At 39.8% G+C, this 24,823-nt stretch overlaps 1 protein-coding gene across 1 annotated transcript; it reads right to left on the reverse strand.

Moving 5' to 3' along the window:
- Positions 1-963: 963 nt before the first annotated feature.
- LOC143885215 (putative NAD(P)H dehydrogenase (quinone) FQR1-like 2) lies at positions 964-23,015 on the reverse strand. Its single transcript, XM_077389281.1, has 3 exons — positions 22,672-23,015; positions 16,920-17,461; positions 964-1,519 (listed from the first exon to the last, which is right to left on the reverse strand). Exons 2-3 carry the CDS (start codon positions 17,459-17,461, stop codon positions 1,291-1,293), a joined length of 771 nt encoding a protein of 256 aa, XP_077245396.1. The 5' UTR covers positions 22,672-23,015; the 3' UTR covers positions 964-1,290.
- Between the last annotated feature and the right edge of the window lie 1,808 nt (positions 23,016-24,823).

The raw sequence follows: 24,823 nt of genomic DNA on the forward strand, positions 1-24,823 counted from the left end.
TACACTTTTTACACATGTAAAAAGAAAAATTGAACCAACGCTATTCGATTTTTACTTAAAACGGACCTTTAATTTATGAAATTATCCCTCTAAATCATATCTCAAAACTTGAATAGGGTTCAATTATCCCCTTTTTGTTGCCCGCTGACCTACTAACTAGTTCTTCAATTTTGAGATATGGCTGGAGTCTCTTTCAGGGGAAGCATGGATTCTTTAGATCTCATTCCAGAGAACACAGAGGGGAGGAATGTAAAATCTAATGGACATATGGCACGAAAAGGAAATCTGATTTTAGTAAGATTTGATCTGGATAGTAGTTCAAATCCAAGTCGGTTAAGTGAGGGTGAGGGCGACAGAGAGAAAAAAAAGGGGTGAACCAAAATATAGTAAACAGGGGGCAAAGAGTGGCTGTTTCCACTTGATCATGAAAAAGGGGGCAAAGAGTACAATATATCAGTGCTTTAAACCAAGGAAGGTTGTGATTTGTTGCAAGTTGTTCCAATGTGTACTGCCACAAAAAAAGAAAGAAAGAAGGTTTCTCTGTCTGAATTTGTATGGTTACAAAGGAAATTTCTTTGGGCTTGAGTATAGAGGTTAAGAGAGGTGATTAGAAATGCTAACCAATGTGAAATGGACAGCTCAAAAAGATCAGAAACAACGGTATAAAGGTCCCAAAAAATCAGAGGGTTTGGATGAACAGATGCCAGAAAACTTAATCTATGACCCCTCCACTGTAGGGCCTAGCAGATAACTTGTATAGAATGTTTTGATTACCAAACCACCGGACCCTACTAATACCTTATAATTCCTCTGAGAAATAAGGGAGCTATTTCTTTAGAGAGATGTCCACAGTGAATCAGGTTAGGTGTCGTTCATGAAAAAAAAAAGGTAAGTTAGGTGTTCACTATGAATGGGTTAGGGAACATGGGTGGATATAAGATAAGAGAGAGGGAGAGAGAGTAGTAAAGAACAATATGGGTACAAAAGAACATACCCCACAAAATCTTATTATTAATTCATGATGCAATAGAAGAGTTGAAAATCATGTACAAATTTCTGAATGATTGGAACAGAACCATTGAGAAAACGAACAACAAATGGAAGATAAAAACCAAAATAAACACCCTAGTATCTTCTATACCAAAACTACACATGAACATTGCTCACAACACATTTACTCAATCAAATTAATAGAACAATGTGAATAAAACAAGTGAACCTTTTGAATCGAAAGAACGAGAGGATTTCAAATGGAAGAATGTTGGCAGGGGGGGGGGGATCTCACCTTAGTCAAGCTTGCGCCAACCTCTTGACTACTGCAGCCATGTAATTTCCTTGATGCTCTGCAAGGGCCAGTTCAGTTTCGGTTGGCTCCCTTGTCCCATCGCCAGCGAAAACTCCGGCACCATATGGGGAACCACCTCTAATTGTATCCATCTTGAACATAGCAGCTCCGAAAGTGTATCCAATGGGAACAAAAAGCATTCCATGGTGGGATAATTGGGTGATTGCCGTCCAACTGCAAAAGCGAAAAGGGAAAATGCGGAAAAAACAAACAAACTAGAAAATGAGTCAGAAGAATAGCAATGCCTTTGCCTGTAAACAGTGCTAAAGTTTCACTTCTCGGGCAGGGTAATACTTTTACAGAAAAAACGAATCATGAAATGCATTGGCCTGTAAACAGTGCTAACTTTTCACTTCTTGAGCAGGGTAATCTTTTTACAGAAAATGAATCATGAAGCATAGACAGGTGCCCTTAAAATGTATCTGTCCAAGAAATTCTTCAAAAATAGATAATAAACGGCTCACAAATTTAAGACAGTTTGATATAAGCAAAGTTCATGAACAAGTATATAATTCAGCAAAGATGATTCGAGAGAAACAGATCAACTGAGATACAAAAATAAGCCCCAAGGGGACTGAAACATCCTGCTAACATCAATACTGAGGGTAATATTTTTACAGAAAATGAAGCATGAAGCACAGACAGGTGCCCTTAAAATGTATCTGCCCAAGAAATTCTTCAAAAATAGATAATAAAAGGCTCACAAATTTAAGACAGTTTGATATAAGCAGAGTTCATGAACAAGCATATAATTCGGCAAAGATGATTCGAGAGAAACAGATCAACTGAGATACAAAAATAAGTCCGAAAGGGACTGAAACATCCTGCTAACGTCAATAGTGGGTTCTACGGGGCTCTGCTTGTCACAAAATTGGACAGGCTAGATCATTATGATTTATGCAGATTTTTAGCTATTTTGATTTAAGTTTTTGGTGTAAGTTTAAGTAGGTTTTGGTAGACTCTATGAAAGAAAACGTGAATAATGATTTTTGGTTAGAACTTGCATTCTTTCTAATTTGGAAAGTTTTCAAGTGAAGAAAGGGGATTATCGGAGCTAGGATAAGTAATGTGTGATGGGGAAAGTGTCCTCAGCAGCGTTTAGCAAAAGCAGTCTAATTTCATGTTTTTTATAATTTTAGAAGTTGGGTACACTTGTAATTGTAATATAGCTCCGCCATAAACAAAGATGAATTCCAACCTATATCATATGACCGAGGTTCATTATGGTTGATGAAGGTTCACAGTTCATTACTTTCCTAGTTTAAAAGCTTGGTCCTCATATGGTCACTTAATGAATGAATGATCACCACAAATAGGTGACTGATTTCCTTCTAGTAATAAAAGGTCCACTGACACATACATGGGATTTAGTAGGAACTAGGAAGGTCACTTGTAATTTGTAACGCGATGGTGATCAATACAAGTTAATTCATCATTTCACTTGTGGGTCTTAGTTTTGGGAATGACTTGAAAAGGTAATTTGATTTGAAAGCATGTGTAGTACCATCTCCGAAGTGGGCAAGTCGACGTTATAATTTGTGGTAGAGGGGTACCGTACCATTAGTAGAATATTAAAAAAAATTATAGTTTATTTTAAACCAATACACAAATGAATAAATTTATAATAAAATTATTCAAATTTATGACACATGCATATTCTTGACTTGCCATTGATTCAAAATCAGCCTATTATAGCCAGCATTCTCCAATGGTTTGAACTGGCTAAAAGGAGAAGGAAATTGGCTTTTGGCTTGTCTATGAAGGTAATCCCACCGTTCATCTCATGGGGGATTTGGAGAGAGAGAGAGATGCATGAGGGGATGGAGGGATCTTCATTACATGTTAATGTCCTCGTAAGGGTTGATATGACTTGGGGAATTGTGTTATCTGGATCGTTTATCCCATCTTCCGATTGCACCTCTTGGGACAGTTGGGCGCTTGACACCATTAGTATTCGGCCTGTGAAGACTATAACTCCTAGAGCAATTAAAGTTTATTGGCAAAAAGCAAGAAGGGGAATTTGAACACAGACAATGCTTCAAAAGGAAATCTTGTCATATCTAGCAGTGGAGGTAATTATAGAGACCACATGGGCAAGCTTGTCTTTGCCTTTTCTCATTATTATGATTTTGGAACTGTTAGGGGTAAAATCGGTATACACGGTACCGACCCTCAAATCCATCATTCGTCATTCGATTAGATCACGTTGACCTCCACAAGCAGCACTCATTAACGAACCACACCCATCGTACTACACCATCATACGGTAACGAACCTCAAAAGAAGTCAAACACAATCACGGGAATCTCCCCATTGTGCGACCAATCCGGACTACAGTTACACCCCGGCGCGATATTCAAAATTCAAGCATCCCGCCCGGGCCACTATCCAAGATCTCCGCCCAGAATCGTCGGAAATCATATCTCCACGATTTTATTCTCCATTCATCACGCTCCACGTGGGCTAAATTAAAGGCCTAATTGATATCTCCAAGATCGTGGATCTCCCTCCCTATAAAAAGGGGTCTACACACTCAAGCAAAGGCATTCAGTCAATTCCCCTTCTCCCCTTTTGGTCTATTAACTTGATTTGGCCCTCCTCCATTCATCTTCCACTGTCTGTGATTAGGGGTGTAAACGAGCCGAGCCGAGCCGAGTCGAGCTTGGCCGGGCTCGGGCTCGGCTCGGGCTCAAACCAGGCTCGAGCTCGGCTCGGCCAGGCTCGCAAGCCTTACCGAGCTCGGGTTATATTAAGTTCACACCCCTCATCTTCCCTAGACAGCCCTATCTAGTGTAATTTGACTACTTTTTATACACAATGGGGGGTGGTCCAAGTAACAAATGGGGTTCCAAAAATGAAGTGACATATTTTGCCTCCCCCTTTCACTCCCTGGACAACCCTTTTAGTGTATATATTAATATATAATATATATATATATATATATTTATTTATTTAAATATATTAAATTCTTAACGAGCCGAGCCTGGCCTAGATCGGGCTCGGCTTGTTAAGCTTAACGAGCCTGGCGAGCCGGCTCGGCTCGGCTCGTTAAGGATTCGAGCCGGGCTCGAGTGAGCTTCCGAGCCCGAGCCAAAATTGACACCCTTATCTGTGATTGCCTATTTATGACTTGAGTGACGAAGTGGCCGTCCGGAGCCATAACTCCGGGCCCACTGACACTTTTTATGTGAGTGTAGGATTCCAGGTTCTGCCAAGCTAGTTCGCGCAGTCAGATTTCGGGCGTCATCATGTACTAACCTACAAGCGGAGATAAGAGGCATATTAGATGGCCTTAGATACCGTAAGGCCTTTGGCTTTATGGAGGCATGGCTTGAAGCAGACAGTAAAATCTTGATAGAGTTTATCACGACCAAGAAAGAAACCCAGCGGACGATTAGTTACTAATGGCAGGAACTATTGGAGCTTGTTTTAGACATTATTATGATTTTCCTACCAATTTAGAAAACCAAACCAAGTGGCAGATTCTCTTGATAATCTCACTTGGGACAAAAAGCAAACAAAGTGTTTTGGCAGTGGGAGGATCTCCATAAAATAATTAGGGGAGCGATGAGAAGTGATGCTTTAGTCATTCCTAGCATTAGGATCAAGTCGATTCTTTTTCATTTTTTGGGAGGTTTTGAGGCTAAGTGCCATGTCCCCCTCTTGTATGCTTCCTATTGGCATGGGTTCCTAGATAAATTCCGGGTTAACAAATGACTCATGTGCATATTTATCCTTGGAAAGGTATAGGCAGGAAAAAGTACACGTGATGGCCATTTGTTCAATAATCCTTACCAAATACTTGCTAGGCTATGATGCAAGTAAAAAACTAGGAATCCGCCAAAAGGAGAAAACTTGCTAGAGAATTAAACAATCACAAAACCCAATAGATCTTTACAAATAATGCTAGAGAGATAAAACAACAATAGGTTTAATAAAATCATACACCAAGGTGCCCAAACCCTAAAGGGGAAATTCTGTAACTATGCAAGTGCATCAAATCTGTACATATATATAAACCTAAAACACCTTTAAAACATAATTTAATCCAAACCATTGGTATAAGAAAAAATTCATCCCTTGGATTAAGCCAAATAAAGCCTAATTTCTATTTTAGAGCAGCCAGAAATAAAAATATAAAGGATATTGCATGTCACTGCCAAGTAAACTTAGACCGCCAACTTCTAAAATTAGACTCACTACTTGCAAAACTCAAGTAAAGAATCCTTCCTCTATTATAAGTTGCTTATCACTGCCTAATATACCACTTTCCCAACTTGAAGTCAAACTACTAACATTCCAAGCTCTTACCTAAAACTACTAGTCATGTTTTCCTTTCACAGGGCCCACCAAAACCTATTTAAACTTCACTAAAGAATTGTGTTACTTGGACACGTGACACGCGTGTCAGGTGGCTTGACTGTCTGTACGACCCTAATGTTAGCATCATGTTTCAGTCACCTTCGAGCCTACTTTTGAACCTCAGTTGATCGTCTTCTTTCAGATCACTTTTGTCGAATTATGGGCTTGACCACAAACTTTTCTTGCATCGGGAAACACCAAAACTTCTTTCTCATCTAGTGATTCTAAAATTCCAATTTGTGGCCTTATAACAGATGGCTAGAAAATTAAAAAAAAACAGTGATCTATACTTATCAGGAAAGCCTCCATAAATCAAAGGTTAAACAAGTTTGATAGCGGGAGATTTTGCCGTGTGGCCCATCCAGAGCAAAGCCGAGCATATAAAGTGTTTTTTAATTAGAGTGGCATATAAAATGTTTAGATCATTAAACGATTAGCACCCAATTGTACTTCTATCAGCCCACATTTCCAAGGAAAAATATGTGCATAACAACTCACGATATTATATATATATAGGCTACTTATATTCGCACTACCATGTTTTGATAATGGGCCGAACTCACCATGTCGTTTCTTTTTTAATTGTCTGTTGAGAGCTTTATGGGAATTGCAATAGGTTTTGACAACTGGTTAAATAATAAAAAACAAGGTGAGTACAGCCCAATATCAATAGGCTATAAATCATCCAAAAAAATATCAATAGGCTATATATATATATATATATATATATATATATATATATATATATATATATATATATATAGAGAGAGAGAGAGAGAGAGAGAGAGAAAACGGTTTCTACACACATGTGTAGATAAGTTATCTACACACTAGCTTAAAAAACAGTGAAGGGCATATTGTTTGGGTGATCCAAACCATCCATTTGATTGGCCCTCACATAGATAGGGTGTCCACAAAAAATCAGCTCCATAGGATCATCCCAACCCTACGATTTATGGAGGTAAAATGGACGTGTATAAACCTTCACAAATCTGTCCATTTTTTGCCCCCACGGTTCGAAGGGTTAGGATGATCCTATGGAGCTGATTTTTTGTGGACAACCTATCTATGTGAGGCCAATCAAATGAATGGTTTGGATCTCCCTAACAATGTGGGCCTCCACTGTATTTTAAGCTAGTGTGTAGATAACTTATCTACACATGTGTGTAGGAACCGTTCTCTCATATATATAATGTGTATATAGTGATTTTGATTTTCAATATGAAAAAGGGAGCCTGATATTTCCTTTTATCAGAACAAGCCTAAGGTCAAAATATTAGGAAACTTCGTTATCTTTTACTTTAGATACACCAAAGAAGTGAAATGACATGTTGAAAATTATTTTGGTGGGATCGCATAATGGTCACTATTGTTTCACAAAAAGGAATAATTGATGGTAGGCATGTTAGGGACATTAATCCTCATTCATCAAGAAAGTGTCCGCTTGTGGGTGGACAATATCAATTATCAATTATGGAATCAAGTGTGTATTTTTCTCCTCTTCCACAAGGGTAAAAAAGGAACGGGTCCCTTGCCATTTTTTATAATTTTTTCTATTTTTACTAATTTTATTATTTAAAATTTTGCAAAATTCGTGAGGCGAAGCCTCATGCCTCAAGAGGAAAAATGTCCCACCTTACGCCTCTGCCTCTGAAAACCCAATTGACCTCATCCTATTGACTCCTTTGTACTTTTAGTCAGGCACTCATTCTCATGCTGTACCAAAGATTAGATGTTTGTTTCCCCGGCTACATAAGTGATTTTAGAACCGACATTTGGAAAAGTTCTCTTAGGTTCTTAGTAACGGTAGACGACCTTTTTCTTCTTTTACTTCACGTAGCTTTTCGGCTCCTTAATAGATGGAAGTTCCCCAAAAGTATGAAAAGCAGAATGACTTTGTACCATCCATTCTGTTGTGGTTGGTTTCTTTTCAGGAGCCCAAGGGTTTAGAGCACATCTTTTGTTATTTCCACTGCTTGAAATAATTGTTACGGCCACGAAGAAACGAACACTGGAGAACTCAAAATGAACTTGATATAGACACATGAAGATTTCAGTGTAAGTGTCACACGACACTCCATGGTACAACCTAGGTTTTAAATTTCCGTTTTGGTTGTGACACTCCATGGTACAATCAAGGTTTTAAATCTTAGTTTTGGTTTTTGTGGTTGTAGAAATGGAAACGTTTCGGTTGGAATTTTGGTGAAAATCCTATAAAATCGCATACATGTATGGAAATATATGCAAATGATAGAATTTTAAAATGAAACTTTAGGAAATGCTAGAATAAGCACAAAAACACACTTAGAAATCATCACAAAAACAAGAAAATCATCTATAATGGTTTAATAACATCGAACACCTAGTGACATGCGCACATGTGTGATAATTCACTACATACTATATTTCACATGTAATTCATGTAAATATTTATAAATAATTCACACAACATTTCAGATGCAATTCATATAAATATACACCTAATGCACTTACGATTTTGGTTTCAATATGCATTTCAGATTCGGTGGAAATTTAAAACTATGGGTACAACCAATACTAACACCTAGACAAGAATTTTAGCTGCAAATCATAAGATGTTATCCAGCAAGTGTCCTACAACCAGCTCGCACTATCCTAGTCTATATAGGACAATAACATGCAACATCCATGATGATCACTAGTACAATTAGAACCCAGCAATTCCACAACCGACCACTTAAGGTGAGCTCAATCAGTATCTTGAGTCTACCTTCAAGTGATTTGATCGCTATAAATGGTCCGTAGCCGAATAAAAATGCATCCCTCCCTAGCTTCCATGACTAGGATACCTTAATCAAGTACTTCAAAAGCCATAATTCAAACATATTAAAGATATCCACACTACAAAACCAAAGATTAAGAAATGAAGAGTTTATGTTGTTGTTAGAAATGGGCTAGGGTTAGAGAAGAGATGAAGAAGGAAAGGAGTGAAGGATGGAGAGTCTCCACTAGAGAGCTCCTCATGGATATGTTGTAAATATAGGCCGATATAGGGCAAGTGATGTACAAAGACAATAAAACCCTCTACCATACACCTAATGACTATACTACCCTAATACATGTTATTCAACACTCCCCCTCAAGCTGGAGTGTATATACTATGGAACTCCAACTTGCTACAAAGGAGACTACAACAACCAACCACAAATAACAAAAAGTACAATAAGCTTATACACACATCCAGCTTGGTATAACACTCCTCAAGCTGGTGTAGTGAATATATAATGAAAAGCATAATAAAAAGTAGTAACGACCATAGTGAATAGCATCGAGATCAACGACCATCAAAAGAAGCAACCCCCTGAAGTAGCACAACAGCGAGAGCGATCAAACATGGTCTCCCCCTGAATGAGAGCACAGCGAACAGATCAGCATATCACGAGCAATGGAGACACCATGGCAGGAACAATAACGATCCAACGAGCAAAAAAAGGGCACACCAAAGGTGCGCACGACGAACATCGGCGAAGCAACACGACGCCAAGAGAAGATAACCACCGATTGGGAAACCATCGGAGACAAGGTTGACGGGGAAACCGTCGCCTGGAGAGAAGAAGAAAGGGAAATGAGAATAACTAACCAATCGTGTGACAAGGTCGACAGCATGAACATCGTCGCTGAAGATAAGAAGAAGATAGGAAGAGGATAATCAACCAACGGTGGGAAAAGCATCTTGTGGTGACAAGGTTGACGACATGAACGTCGTCGCCTGAAAATAGGATGAAAAGGAAGGAGAAGATAACCAACCAACGATGGGGACACCATCATATGGAGACAAGGTCGATGGGATGAACATCGTCGCCTGACAATAGAGCCGACCAACGATGGGGACACCATCGCCCGGAAAAGAGAGGTCGACGGGAAAAGACCATCGCTTGTAAGAGAGTCGACCAACGATGGAAATGGAAACCGAGGATAAGGAATAAAGTCGAAAAGAGAGGAAAAAAAAACAGGACAAGAATAAGAGAAGACACATGACGAAACAGACGAAGAACGTAATCACCAACCATACTCTCCATCGGGAGAGACTACATGAGCCCGGACATGACAAGGCAAGGAGGACAATATCAAGACAACACGAAGTGATAAGGCAATACTCCCACAAGAAGACGATACTAAGACAACACTCCCCCCTAAAGAAAAGACAAAAAAGATGACAACACTCCCTCAAGAAAAGACAACTAAGAAGACAAAATCAAGGAAAAAAAGTTCTTTTCCCCTAAAGAAAAGACACAAAGAACTACATAAGAACACTCCCTCTCAAGGTTGAAGGTTTAATACCTTCAACTTGCAACGAAACGAAGACAACTAAGGCACCACACCTCTCTCGGACATTCCATCGAACACTTGTTGTGCGCCTTGAAGAAGAAGACAATTGAACGAAGACAAACAAGGCACTACACCTCTCTTAGACATTTTATCAAACACTTGGTGTGCACCAGTGTTTAAAAACTCGTTGACTCGGCACGGAACTCGGCCGAGTCGACTCGGTTTCGTGAAGACCGCATTTTGGAGTAGCAGACTCGGCGAGTCCGGGCCGAGTCAAACACGAATATTACTTTTCTCTTGGATGGGATTGACCAACAGGAGAATCTTGGCGATCCGTGACTTCTCCCACTGGTTGATCTTCCCAAAACATATTTCTGAATCTAAGGCTTAAAAAGACAAAAAAAAGAAAGATCCGTGCTTGATTTATTCAACAAAAATGATACGATTCATACCTATAAATCTGTGTTGAATGTCTCACATTTCTATTCATCCAACGAAAAGCTCAATCTCCCTTAGTTTCTTGTGCAAAAACCTTTTGTCATTGCCTTCATCCATTGTTTTCTTTTTGTGGAAGCAAACCCACATCTAAAGCCTATGATAAACCCTCCTTGCGGGGTTTCCTACTAGTTGGGCTTTCAATTTTCGGCAGAAGAAGAAAAATTCTTTCTGGTTTTCGTGCATTTCTTTGTTAGGAGGAAGAAGAAAGGTTCTTTTCTAGTTTCCTTATCTGCTAAGGTAATGAAACCCTACAATAAAGTATTTATTAAGGAAATCATACATCCGGCCTTGTCTTACATGGGACAGCCCCCCATCTTTGTAAAAGAACAGACATAAACACATGAAGGTGGCTGTCCCAAGAAAGAAAAATGGGGTACAGTGCATTAAATGACACGTTGGGCCCTTGTTCTTACTTGGGACAGCCCCTTTAAGTTAAGGAAATGCTACAAAGTACAAACACACTTGAGGACCTTGAGGTGGCTGTCCCGAGTAAAAAATGGAGCACATATAGTTTTAATAAAGTGAGGAGTGCCCGAATCAAAATACAATAGTGCTGATAACATTTCCCTAAAAAAAAGGAAAAAAATTCAAAATTGCTTTGACAGTCAGACCCATTTAATGCCATTTATTAAACACAGGCATAGCATAGGTGTACTGGGCGGCTACCCATTTTTCTATGAAAAAGTTAGCTGCAATTAAACTTTTAATGTTGGATAATCCAAACCGTTGGATAATCCCCTGTCATATCTATTTTAATTGGTTTGATCATCTGAGCCGTCCATTTGATAGGTGACAACGTAAGTAGGTTATGCTCAAAAATTCATTTCAATACTTATTACTTTAAATGGCTATAACTTTTGGATGATCTCTTTCTTGTATGGCTTATGCCATAGGATGATCCAAACTGTCCATTTGGTGGGCCACAACATAAATAGGTTGTGTGGAAAAATTCATTACCATAAGATGATCATAATCCTTCGATACATTGACAACCGCATATTATGGCAAGTTCTATGGATCGGAAGGTTGGGTCATCCTATGAAAATGATTTTTTAAGCACATTGTATTTACTATTTAGAATTTTAGATGGCGACTCATCCAACGCACGCTTTGGATCATGTTATACTATAAGCAGTACAATACTAATTGAAAATTAATGGACCAGACGTGGCTCATCAAATGGATGTCTTACATCCTATAATGTGAGCCTTACAGTACTTCTTGAAAATAATACATCTGGTATATTTTTTGTATGGCTCACGCATAGGATGATCCAAACCATCTATTTGTTGGGTCAAAACATCAATAGGTTGTGCCCAAAAAAATGATTGCCACAAGATGATCCTAAATCTATTGATAACTGCATATTATGGAAAGTTCTATAGATCGGAGGGTTGGGATCATCCTATGTAAATAATTTTTGGGCCACAATGCATTTACATTGTGGCTCATCCAATGGACAGTTGGGATCATGTTATATTTTAAGCCATATAGTACTTCTTGAAAAATAATGGGGGATTACACCATATAGAAACTCATATAATCTAATCCCTTATTTTAGTAATGACAGTCCTCTCCTATTTTTACACTTTTCTAGATATAGTGACACACAATGCCGCTTGATCCTGCATGGGAGCATGGGACGATGTCAAATCCACCATCGAGAAAAATGGTGCGTTGTATTTATTGTAACAAAATCACTACCGATGGGATTAATCGCTTTAAACATCATCTTGCTAAGTTACATGGCAATGTTGCCGGGTGTCCAAGCGTGCCTGAACAAGTGATGAAAGAAATGAGAGCTGCCCTCGAAAATTATAAAGAGGAGAAACAAGCAGTAAAGAACGTGAACGAACAGATTGCTGAAGAACGAGGCACACAAGAAGAAGACATGCTAGATAGAGATATGCATGCGGCGAGGAAAGCTAGTCAACGTACATTCTTTATGGAAATGGAAGCACAACGCATCGCACGAGATGGAGCTGGCCCATCATCAGGACCTTCACGTAGGTCAAATGCAGACCCGTCATTTGCACCTAGACGTAGGTCTGATGCTGGTTCATTTGTGGCAGCACGAAGTTCTGATGTTGGCCCATCGGCGATAGGGCCCACAGGTACGGGCAGAGGTTTTCGTTCAGCCTCTTATCACGAGGTTCCTACAAGGACTGGAACTTTAGACCCACTTACGTTTGTACCCCCATCACGACAACCTACTTTAAGAGCAGCATGGGAGAAAGACTTGAAGAAGAAGTTGGGCAGGGTGGTGGGAAGACTATGGTCTTTTGCCGGACTGCCATTTCATGCGGCTTCCAATCCATACTATAGGGCCGCCATAGAAACAGCGCAACAAGTAGGACCTGGAGTTAATCCACCAACTCCATACGAACTTGGAGGTCCCATATTAGATGCAGAGGTTGAAGATGTCAGACAATATGTTAATGACTTTAAAAGAATATGGGACAGATCGGGATGTACAATTATGGCCGATGGCTTGAAAGACATCAATGGAAGGACACTGATCAACTTTTTGGCATATTGTCCTCGAGGGACAGTGTTCCTTAAATGCATTGATGCTTCAAGTGAGCAGAAGAACACAAAACATTTATTCAAACTATTTGACAGTGGTTGAAGAAGTTGGAGAAAAATATGTTGTTCAGTTTGTAACTGATAATGCAGCGAACTATAAAGCAGCTGGAAGACTATTGATGGAGAAAAGAAAATATCTTTTTTGGGCCCCTTGTGCGGCACATTGCATTGACTTAATGCTGGAGGAGATAGGAGACTTATCAGAATTAAAAGAGTAGATTGAGAAAGGAAGAAAGATAACAAAATTTATTTATAATCATTCAGAAGTCCTAAATTGGATGAAACATCATACTGGTCAAAAAGATATTATTAGGCCCGCTGTCACACGATTTGCTACCGCATACCTATCACTTTCTAGCATAAATGAGTGTCAAGCAGGGTTGAAAAGCTTGATGGCTTCGAGAGAATGGAATGGATCCCGCTATGCAAAACTGGCAGATGGAAAAGAGGTTGAACAAATTATAACAGATCGAAAGTTTTGGGAAAATATTTAGCGAATCATCAAAGTCACACAGCCACTTGTTACCGTGCTAAGAATGGTGGATTCGGAAGAAAGACCTGCTATGGGGTTTATATATGAAGCTATCGATCGTTCAAAGGAGGAGATACAAAAACTAACGAAAAACTTATGTGAAAAGGTGTGGGATATCATTGACAAGCGATGGGCAGCGCAACTCCATCACCCTCTTCATGCAGCAGGTATAAAAGCTAGTTTTTTCTAATGTAATGTTGAGAATTTTGTTGGTAAAAACATCTGAAAATTCTGATTAACTTAACTTTTGCAGGCTACTACTTAAATCCAATATTTCAGTATGGTGGTAGAATGTCCAATCACCCGGAAATTATGGAAGGGTTATTAAAGTGCATCAACCGCTTGGAGCCAAGTTCCTCAAAGCGAATGAACGCATCAATTCAAGTATAAATATTTACCAATCAAACATAATTTATTCATTATAAATTCCTTTCATTAGATTCAATAGTATCTTATGTAGTATTACTGATGCATTCTCTTTTTATTTATAAGATTGCGGAGTTTCGCGATGTTATTGGTAATTTTGGGAGTGAAGATGCATTGAGATCCAAATCAGCAATGGACCCAGGCAATTTATTACGATGTAATTGTAAATAACATATGATTACTATTTGACATGATTCTATCAAATTTATATGAATAATTATTTTTTACGTTTTTATTAAATACAGCGGAGTGGTGGAGTTTACATGGTACTAAGCATCCTGAATTGCAAAGGATTGTTGTGATTGTGTTAAGCCAAACTTGCTCATCTTCAGGATGTGAGCACAATTGGAGTACATTTGCTCACATTCATACAAAGAAGAGAAACAGGCTTGCAGTGAAGAAGATGGAAAAACTAGTGTATGTCCATTACAATTTGAGATTGCGAGAACGAAATGTCAGAAGTGGTCCCAAAGGTCCAATCGATTTGGATATTCATTTTTGCTGAAGAAAATGCCGAGGAATGGTTAGTTGAGAAGAAACCACCACTTTTAGATGTTCAGGCAAGTAGACGAAAAGAGATGGAATGTGAGGAGTCACCGACAAATGAAGGTGGGTCAAGTGACAGTTCTGATAGACATGAGCATTGCATAAATGATGAGCCTAGTGATAATGATGATGGTGATGGAGACGACGGAGGTGACTTTGCAGTTTATAATGAAGGTGTTGATGAGCCCAACCCTGATGCGCATGGAGACGCTGTGGATCATGAATATTTTGTTGGATCTGATGATCAACATGATTATGATGACCGTGATCCGTATCAACACTACACTGGGGACGTTGACACTTATGATTTGCATGGTGCTCTAGAGATGGATCCGAATATTGGCTATACATGGCAGCATAATATAAACACATTTGGCATATTTCCTGAATATTCTGAGAGTAACTCGATTGATAACCATAATTACACCGACCAAAGAATCCATCAATTTCCATATAGCCACTACGAGAGTGGCTATGATCCACACTACTGATGTGCCTACTCTTATATTCATCGAGAAGAAATTGTCTGAGCGGAAGCCCTTGTAAAATTTTGAATTTAATGTAACACAATGCATGTATTGATCATGGGCTATCTTAGGCTCTTTTCCTTTTTGTCACCATATCGACTCTTTGCATTTTTGTCAAATATAATGTGTTCATTTTTTGTAGAAAAATATGATCCATTTCACTAATGATTTAGTTACTAATGATACTTTAATACTTATTTTTACATTATTTCTATTTTTTGAATTATTTATTTATTTTTATAAAAAATTACGGCTCATCTGACTTGGCCGCGTCAACCGCGGTCTTGACCGCGTCCGCGTCGAGTCGACAAGGATTTTCTTCGGCCGCATTCCGCGTCGAAACCGCGTTTTTAAACACTGGTGTGCACCTTCGAAGAACAACATAAAAGACATATAAGACAACACTAGACAATGTAAAGGAAGAGATGACATCAACACAAAAGACATACAAAATAATGGAAAGAAAGATATGACAACACTAGACAACACTCCCCCTCAAGTTGAAGCCAAAGGCCTTCAACTTGAAACGAAAAGAAGACGTCCAAGACACCAAATCTCTCTCGGACATTTCACCCAACACTTGGAGGGCACCTTGAAGAACAACACAAAAGACATAAAAGACAATGATTAGGATGGAGACGGTGGGGGAAGAGACTCAAAACATAAAAGAAATAAAGGATTTAAAACATAAAGAAGGGTGAAAGAAACTATAAAGAACCCAACAAGGGTATGGACTTAGAGAAGAATGGGATTTTGGGATGGAGAACCAAAAAGAAGGGAAAGAGAGATTTTCGAGAGATTTGGGGGAGAGATTTTAGAATATTTTTTATTCTTTCTGATATACGATAACTCCAAAAATGAGAAAATGGAAAAAAGAGATATGTGTGAGAGAGAGTTGTGAGAAAGAGAGAGAATACCGAGAGAGAAGGATTAGGGAGATTTGAGGAGAAATCTTCGAGAAAAAAGAAGAAGAGGAAACAACACCTTGCGCATAAAGGCAAAGAGAGATACGAGAGACGAGAGATAGAGAATGGCGTGGAGATGATAGACTCTTCTTCTTTCCTTCTACCCCTTCCCAAAGGATCTTTACTCTGATACCATGTTAGAAATGGGCTAGGATTAGAGAAGAGCGGAAGAAGGAGAGGAGTGAAGGATGGAGAGTCTCCACCAGGGAGCTCCTCATGGATGTAGTATATATAGGCCCATATAGGGCAAGTGATGTACAGAGACAATAAAACCCTCTAACATACACCTAATGACTAAGCTACCCTAATACATGTTATTCAACAGGTGTTTCATGAAGTACAGATGAAAACAGTTACTCAGGCATTCACATACATCAAATGAATAGAGGCAAACCTACTTGGAAATTGATGAAGCTGTGTAGAAACAGTTTTCGCTGTAATCTCCACAAAAGAAAGGCCCCATTTTCAACAAAAAAGGGGTATAAGTAATTTCCGAATGAAGATAAGCAGCATAATGATTAAGAAGTTGCAAACAATTTATGGTGTAACACGAAGTATAGATGCAAACAGTTTATGGTGGTTCATTAAGTATAGATGCAAACAGTTACTTGTACATTCACATATATCAAATAAATTGAGGCAAACCTAGTTTGAAATTGATGAGGCTATGCAGAAACGGTTTTTTGTTGTAGTGCCCACAAAAGAAAGGCCATTTTTCCGCAGAAAAAAGGGTATAAATAATTTCCGAATGGAGAAAAGGAGCAGAATCATTAAGTAGCGAAAAAGGTCAAAAGTATGTAATTTCCATGGTTAAGTAGGCTTACGCAGTGGTTTCCTGCCCTCCTCCTTGTGTTCCAGTGCTCACAAAGAACCCTGCTGGCTTCCCAGCAAGTGTCTGTTCCCTCCATAACTGCCCTGTCGAATCAAAGAAAGCCTTCATCTGTGCAGCCATACACCCATACCTTGTCGGAAATCCGAAGAGTATCCCATCCGCCGTAGCCAACTCTGCCGCAGAAATCTCCGGAATGTCATCATCTTTCAAAGGTGCCTTCATCTTCTCCAGAACCTCAGGTGAAAGTGTTTCTGGAACGCGAAACAGAACCCCTTCGACCCCATTGATCCCATCCACCCCTTTCTTCATCCTTCTCGCCAATCCTTCCACGTGTCCATACATGGAATAGAACACAATGAAGACCTTCAACTTTGCAAGAGGTGCCAAAGGTATGTCCTCAATGGCACTGTCGCCAGTGCTAGGGCTCTTCTCCTCAATCGGAATCGGCGCTTCCCTTGTGATATGTGGAGGATCATCTGAAGCAACTAACGGCAATCTTTTTTTGCTCGGTACACAGCCTCCTCCTTTGCCCATCTGAAAAATATTAGAGCAGTATAAATCCAATTCCCTTCCGGAACCGGAAACCAGAAATGTTTTATACAAATTCAATATGTAAAATTCTCTTTAGTTCAAAGAATTTCTCTTCTGGTATGAGAAATTTGATAAGAACTGTTCTACATCCTCATGTGTAAACGTACATATTTATAGAAGAGTTTACAAAATCCAATCTCAAAGTCGAGGGATGCAAAGAGATATAAATCCCCACAATCAAGGGATGCATAGACATATAAAGAAATATAGAAAATTACAAGATATTATACAAGGTGCTTGGTAGGAAGACAACTCGTCTCAGAGAGCTTTTGGTCTCATATAATAGGCAGAAATAGAAAGTTGTTCTTCGGTGATGACTGATGATATCACATCGAATACAATAACCTTTGGCGGCATTCCCTTGGCAAAATCGCTCACTAAGATCAGTTCAAAGTTCAAACAGCAGCTGAAGTATCGGAGTAAATAATGCTATCTCGGAGATTTTGGATACCGCATTAAGGAGCCAGGAAAGTGATACACTTACAGACCAGCCACGTAATTCAACTGATTCAGAGCAGGGGTATAACAGAGCAGCACGAGCCAAAAGCAAGCCGCATTGGATGAAGGATTATGTGGAGAATTAGATTGTCAATAATGAGAGTTAGGATAGAGTTAATTACTTCCTTAATGAAGTGTGTAACTAATCAGATAGATGTAACAAACTGATGATGACGTTCTCTTATAAAGAGACCACTCTATCAGAAAAGGGTAACAAGAAAATATTCTCTCATATATCTGCTCTTTTCTTTTCCCGCCTCTGATTTTCTTCTTCTTCTTCCTCTAGACTCCTCTGTTTTGGACAGAAAACCAGATTGGATTTCACCAAAACCAACTGGGCTCTATCATTGGTGCTTTCATTGATTCACTTCCACGATCATGGCGGAGAATACTCGAGCACAAGCAATGATCGATGAGCAGCTCAAGCTCCATCAACAACAGCTCAATGAGTTACGATTAACTCAGACTCAACAGCATGACGAACTCGTCAACATGATCAAGCAATTACAAGTTCGACCACCGTCTTCTGCCTCGCTTCGCCCTACGGGAGACGCTCGCTCTGCCAGTAATTCGGATGATGGTATTGTTCCAATTTCCCCAAATTTTAGCAAATTTATTCGTATGGATGTTCCTCAGTTCGATGGTTCCGATCCAATCAGTTGGTCAGTCAAGGTAGAACAGTTTTTCAACTATTATTCTACCCCTGAGGATCAACGACTGCTTATCAGTTCTTTCCACCTTGAAGGCCCTGCCCTTTCTTGGTTCCAATGGGCGAAATCTAATAACCTCCTCAATTCCTGGAAAGGATTTCTTGATGCTATCCAATTGCGATTTGGTCCTTCGTTGTATGTGGATCACAAAGGCGAACTCGCGAAACCCATCAGATCACCTCCGTCGAGGACTATCAATTGCGATTCGAGGAGCTCTCCACCAAGGTTACTGGCTTACCCGAATCATTCCTTACCAGTTTCTTTATTTCGGGTCTAAAACCAGATCTCAAACGTGAACTAATGGTTTTACAACCAAGTTCCCTTATCCAAGCTATGTCCTTAGCAAGGATATATGAACAAAAGTATGACGACATGAAGAAATCATGGAAACCACCGTGGACTAAACCAGTGGGTAGTGGTTTAGGTTTATTACCCACACCTGCAATTCCACCACTGAAACCCCTTACGGACTCGCCATTGCGTCAACTTCCAGTTCGCACGCGACATTTAACAAAGGAGGAAATGTGGTCCAAACGAGCCAAAGGGATTTGTTACTTCTGTGATGAGAAGTATAGTCCCGGACATGATTGTCGTAAAAGATTATATCAAACGGCTGCCATTGATGATGAATTCGATCATGTGGCTGATATCAACATCGACGATCCAGTACCGGAGGTTCAAGATGACACACCATGGGAAAAATCTGCCGAAATTAGTTTTAACGCCCTCGTTGGACAACAAACTCCAAGTACTATTCGCGTTACAGGGGTAAGCTCTAATCGTTCCCTCCATGTGCTAATTGATAGTGGCTCCACTCATACTTTTGTAAGGGAAAGAGTAGTAAACTCATTGAATTGGCCAATAATTCCAATCTTTCCTTTCAAAGTTTTAATCGGGACTGGAGAGTCTCTCGCTGTTATGGACTGTCTGGCCACAAATAAGTTTTTTGCTAAATTGACTAAATGTCAGTTCTGTCAAGCCCAAATAGACTATTTGGGCCATTTGGTATCAGGCAATGGAGTCCAACCCGATCCAAATAAAGTCCAAGTTATGCTCGAGTGGCCACCACCCGTAACTCTGAAACAATTGCGTGGGTTCTTGGGGCTCACAGGGTATTATCGCAGGTTGGTGAAGCATTATGCTACGGTGGCTTCTCCCTTAACTAATCTACTTAAAAAGGATGCTTTTTCCTGGAACCCAGAGGCCCAATCTGCTTTCGATTCTCTGAAATCGTTGTTGACCCAGGTCCCTGTATTGGCCTCACCAGATTTTTCCAAGGAATTTGTTTTAGAAACAGACGCTTCAAGTATCGCCATCGGAGCCGTGTTGATGCAGGACAAACATCCTATTGCTTACTTTAGCAAAAAGATGTCACCTACCATGTCCCTTGCCTCTGCCTATGTCAAAGAATTATTTGCCATCACTGAAGCAGTTAAAAAATGGTGTCAATATCTGTTGGGCCGAAAATTCACCATTTATACCGACCATCACAGTTTAAAAAATCTGATGGCTCAGGTAATTCAGACTCCTGCACAACAACAATACCTTTGTAAGTTATTGGGTTACAATTATGCAATCGTGTACAAATCGGGAAAGGACAATATCGCGGCAGATGCTCTCTCCAGAATCGAGGAAAGTTTACCAGATTCAAAGCCACATTCAAGTTTGTCCCAATTAATGGCATTCTCCAGCCCAATTTTTGACATCACCAGCCAACTTCAGTTGGAAAACAATATTGATTCTGAACTGCGAGCAAAACGAGCTGAAATTGAACAAGGAAAAGCTTCTTCGGCATTTTCACTTCGAAACGGTTTCATCCTTCATAATCATAGATTGTTCATCGGCTCAAACTCACCACTGCCAGTTCCACAACAAATTTGGGAAGACATTGCGATGGACTTCATCAATGGCTTACCCCCTTCAAATGGATTCACTGTCATCTTGGTGGTCATTGATCGGCTTTCAAAATATGCCCATTTTGGAGCACTTCCTTCCTCTTATACTGCTGTTAAAGTAGCAAGGCTCTTCACTGACATCGCTGTCAAGCTCCATGGCATACCAAAAACAATTGTATCAGGCAGGGACCCAATCTTCACTAGCAAGTTTTGGTCAGAGATATGGAAATTAAGCGGCACCACTCTTACCATGTCATCTGCATATCAACCACAAACGGATGGTCAATCTGTGGTGTTAAATCGCTGCCATGAGCAGTATCTGCATGCATTCTCTCAAGACAATCCTAAACATTGGCAGGCGTCCTTGCTATGGGCCGAATATTCATATAACACTTCATGTCACAGTGCCATTAAAATGACACCATACGAAGCAGTTTATGGCCGACAGCCTCCGACAATTCCTTCATATATGCAAGGATCCTCTCGAGTAGAAGCCGTTGATGAAGAACTGACACAAAGAGATACTATTCTGACTCGGCTCAAAACTAATCTTATTCGCGCTCAATCACGAATGAAGTCTTTGGCCGATCAGAAATGCACTGATAAACAATTGGAGGTTGGTAGTTGGGTCCTCTTAAAGCCCAATCATATAGACAACTTTCTGTTGCTACAAGATCTTCCCAGAAATTGAGTAAACGGTTTTACGGACCATACGAAATTGAGTCCAAGGTGAGTAATGTTGCATACAAATTGAAACTTCCAGGTGGTAATCGCATTCACCCTGTTTTTCAAATTTCCCTGCTCAAGCAGTATTATGGTCCTACTCCAAATGTTGTTTGTGACTTACCATCCCAAGGTGTCGCCAATCAGCCCCTCATTTCACCTTTGGGAATTCTCAGCACACGAACTATCTTACGAGATAATAAGGCTGTTCAACAGGTGCCAGTTCAGTGGACAGGGTTACTACCCGAGGATACTTCGTGGGAAGATATTAAGTCACTCCAAACTGATTTTCCCCATTTACACCTTGAGGACAAGGTTGATTTTCAAGGGGTAGGCAATGATACACTTACAGACCAGCCACGTAATTCAACTGATTCAGAGCAGGGGTATAACAGAGCAGCACGAGCCAAAAGCAAGCCGCATTGGATGAAGGATTATGTGGAGAATTAGATTGTCAATAATGAGAGTTAGGATAGAGTTAATTACTTCCTTAATGAAGTGTGTAACTAATCAGATAGATGTAACAAACTGATGATGACGTTCTCTTATAAAGAGACCACTCTATCAGAAAAGGGTAACAAGAAAATATTCTCTCATATATCTGCTCTTTTCTTTTCCCGCCTCTGATTTTCTTCTTCTTCTTCCTCTAGACTCCTCTGTTTTGGACAGAAAACCAGATTGGATTTCACCAAAACCAACTGGACTCTATCAGAAAGGACCATCAACAAACCCAGGTTTGTTTTTTTGGCTGTGAGAGCCATTTGCATAGCCCTGCTCCATGTCTGATAGTTGTCACCATCAAGAAGCATGGAGACACAAGGATACTTCTACAATTATCGGCCGGATGATTGTAATTGTCATTGAGGAAATTGCTTGATGAATCACCAAGAGTCTCTAATGGAAAATTTTCCGAAACATCGGAATTATTGGTCGACGTGGTTGAGTAGATGGGTAGAAGAACACAAAAATAGAGAGAGAGAGAGAGAGAGAGAGAGAGAGAGAGAGAGCGAGAGAGCGAGCGAGCGAGAGAGAGAGAGAGAGAGAGAGAGGGAGAGATAAGTAGATGTATCAGACCTAAAGCTGTAATACCATGACAAATTTGATAAGAACTGTTCTATATTCTCATGCGTAAACCTACATATAGTTTACAAAATCCAATCCCAAAGTCAAGGGTTGCAAAGAGACATAAATTCTCACAATCAAGGGATGCATAAACATATCAAGGAAGGTACATCAAGTTGATTGCTAATGATATTGAATTGAACTGGAAATCTAACATCAGGATGGAATGATCTAGAAATCTACAGATTGAATTTTAACATTGTACCTCACTGATTTTTTCTTCTTCAGAGAGATCTGAGTGTTGCTAAGCGAATCTTCCGATCAAAAAATTCTAGATCCCGCTCGTGAAATCAGAGGTTAATTGGATCAGAAATCTCCGATTTTTTTTCATTATCCGTCTCCTCTGACGATCTAAATCGACCTCGATCCTTCAAAAAAAAAAAAAAAATTCAAAAATCGTTCCTTTAGAACCCTAATTTTTCAGATGTGGGATTGGATTAGAAAATTCTCTCTTTTCTTTGACTCTGAAATGGTCAACTGGAGTGGGGAATTCAGTTTATCTTTCATTAGTTTCGGGATATTTTGAGCTCCGATATTCGTATAAGCAAAATACAAAAAAAGGAAAGAAAAAACGAAGTAATTACAGTTTTAGTCTGAATTTACGTTTAACTAGTAGTTTTAACTCTTTTTACTCGTACAGTCCGACCATTTGAACTTTATCTTTCGAGAAATAAAGGGGTGCAACTCGGGTCGGGTCGACCCGACCCGAGGAGCCCATTTTCCCAATCTAAACCCAACCGGGCCCGATTTCCAACCGAAGAGGTTCAGCCCGACCCGACCTAAGGAACCGTTTTTTTTTCTAACCCGAACCCAACCCGAGTTCTAAAGCTTACCAAACAAAAAAAAAGGAAATTCATAAAAAAAGTCAGGTTTCACTCAGGTCAGGGTTGCCCAAACCCTCAACCAGAACCTTAGCCCGACCTGACGGTTGAACCCGACCTGAGTTGCACCCCTAGAAATTATATGGTGACGGCCTTGCATGCATGCAGTCATGCACGAGCAGCCCAAAAATACTACGCCCACATTATTTGGGTGATCTAAACCGTTCATTTGTTAGACCCGACTTAGATATTATATGCCAATGTAATATTCTCCATGTGAGGATCTATCCCTCCAATTGGAGGTTTAAATTGGACGGCACATTATAGAAACCTACATAGATCGGCGGGTTAGTACCACCCTATGGAAAAGATTTTCTACCCAATCTACGTCAAGGCCTAACGGATGAATGGTTTAGATCCCCAAAGTATGTGAGCATCATTGTCCTTTTGGGCTGCATGTACGTGCATGGCCACGCATACCATATAATTCTCCTTCTATTCTTTTTAACTTTTCTGTCTTTTTAATTCCACCTTATTTGCTGCACTACCGAGGGTTACTGCAACTCAAAAGAGGAAGAAGAGAAAGAGGAAGAGGGAAATGGAGAAAAAAAAGAAGGCGGCACGGAAGAGAGGATGAATGCCTAGAAAATTGGAAGACACGGGAAAAATAGGAATAGAAGGAAAAAAAAAGGCTGGGTGTAAATCGACCCGACTTTTCAAGTCAGCCCAATAATTTTACAAGTCAAACCGATCTTTTCCAAGACTCCCCCTCCCCCTTCAGGGCTATATGCTGGCTTCTATGATTCCATGCTATTTGGATTCATGGATTTTATAATCTAGGATTTGTAAAATCCTGGATTTTTTTACTCTAAAACCTAGATTTTATAAGCCAAGTTCCACGTTCTAGCTTATAAAATCCATGTTTTATAATCCATGATTGTAAAACCTAGGTTTTAGCTTGTTTTATAAAATCCATGTTTCCCAATGGCCCCAATAGTTCCTTACTGGTTTTCTTGTGCCATGAGTCCATAGTCTACCCACAAAACCCCTACATTGTGTTATGGGGTTAGAAGTGATTTTATATCACCGAACCCAACACTAAAAATTAAGATCCATTTAGGGCATGTTTGTCTGCCATGAGTTTATTTTTCATGAAAAATTAGCTTCTTCAAGTCGTGAGGGAGGCTGGGAGAGGGATAGATACAGGAGGGACCGAGTGAGGAGGGGGAGAGAAACACTTGTAAAATAAGGAAAAAAAACTCTACCTAAAATATGATCGACTTCTTCCTTGTTTTTGAGCCACCTCTTACCCTGTACTCATTAATGCCCTCTCAAACCTCTCCTCCTACGCGCATTAACCGCATTAACCCTCTCTCACCACTTGGAAAAGCTAATCTATAATGAAAAAAAAAGGGCAGTGATAAATCAACTCCCAAATAGTTTAAATCGACTCCCCATGTGTCTTTCTCTCTCTTCTGGGTTAGAGAGAGAAAGACACATGGGGAGTCAATTTAAGAGATTTGGGAGTCAATTTAT

This window comes from Tasmannia lanceolata, unplaced genomic scaffold (assembly GCF_043159265.1).
Source record: "Tasmannia lanceolata isolate RefF3 unplaced genomic scaffold, GAP_Taslan_0.1 ptg000008l, whole genome shotgun sequence".
Classification (NCBI taxonomy): domain Eukaryota; kingdom Viridiplantae; phylum Streptophyta; class Magnoliopsida; order Canellales; family Winteraceae; genus Tasmannia; species Tasmannia lanceolata.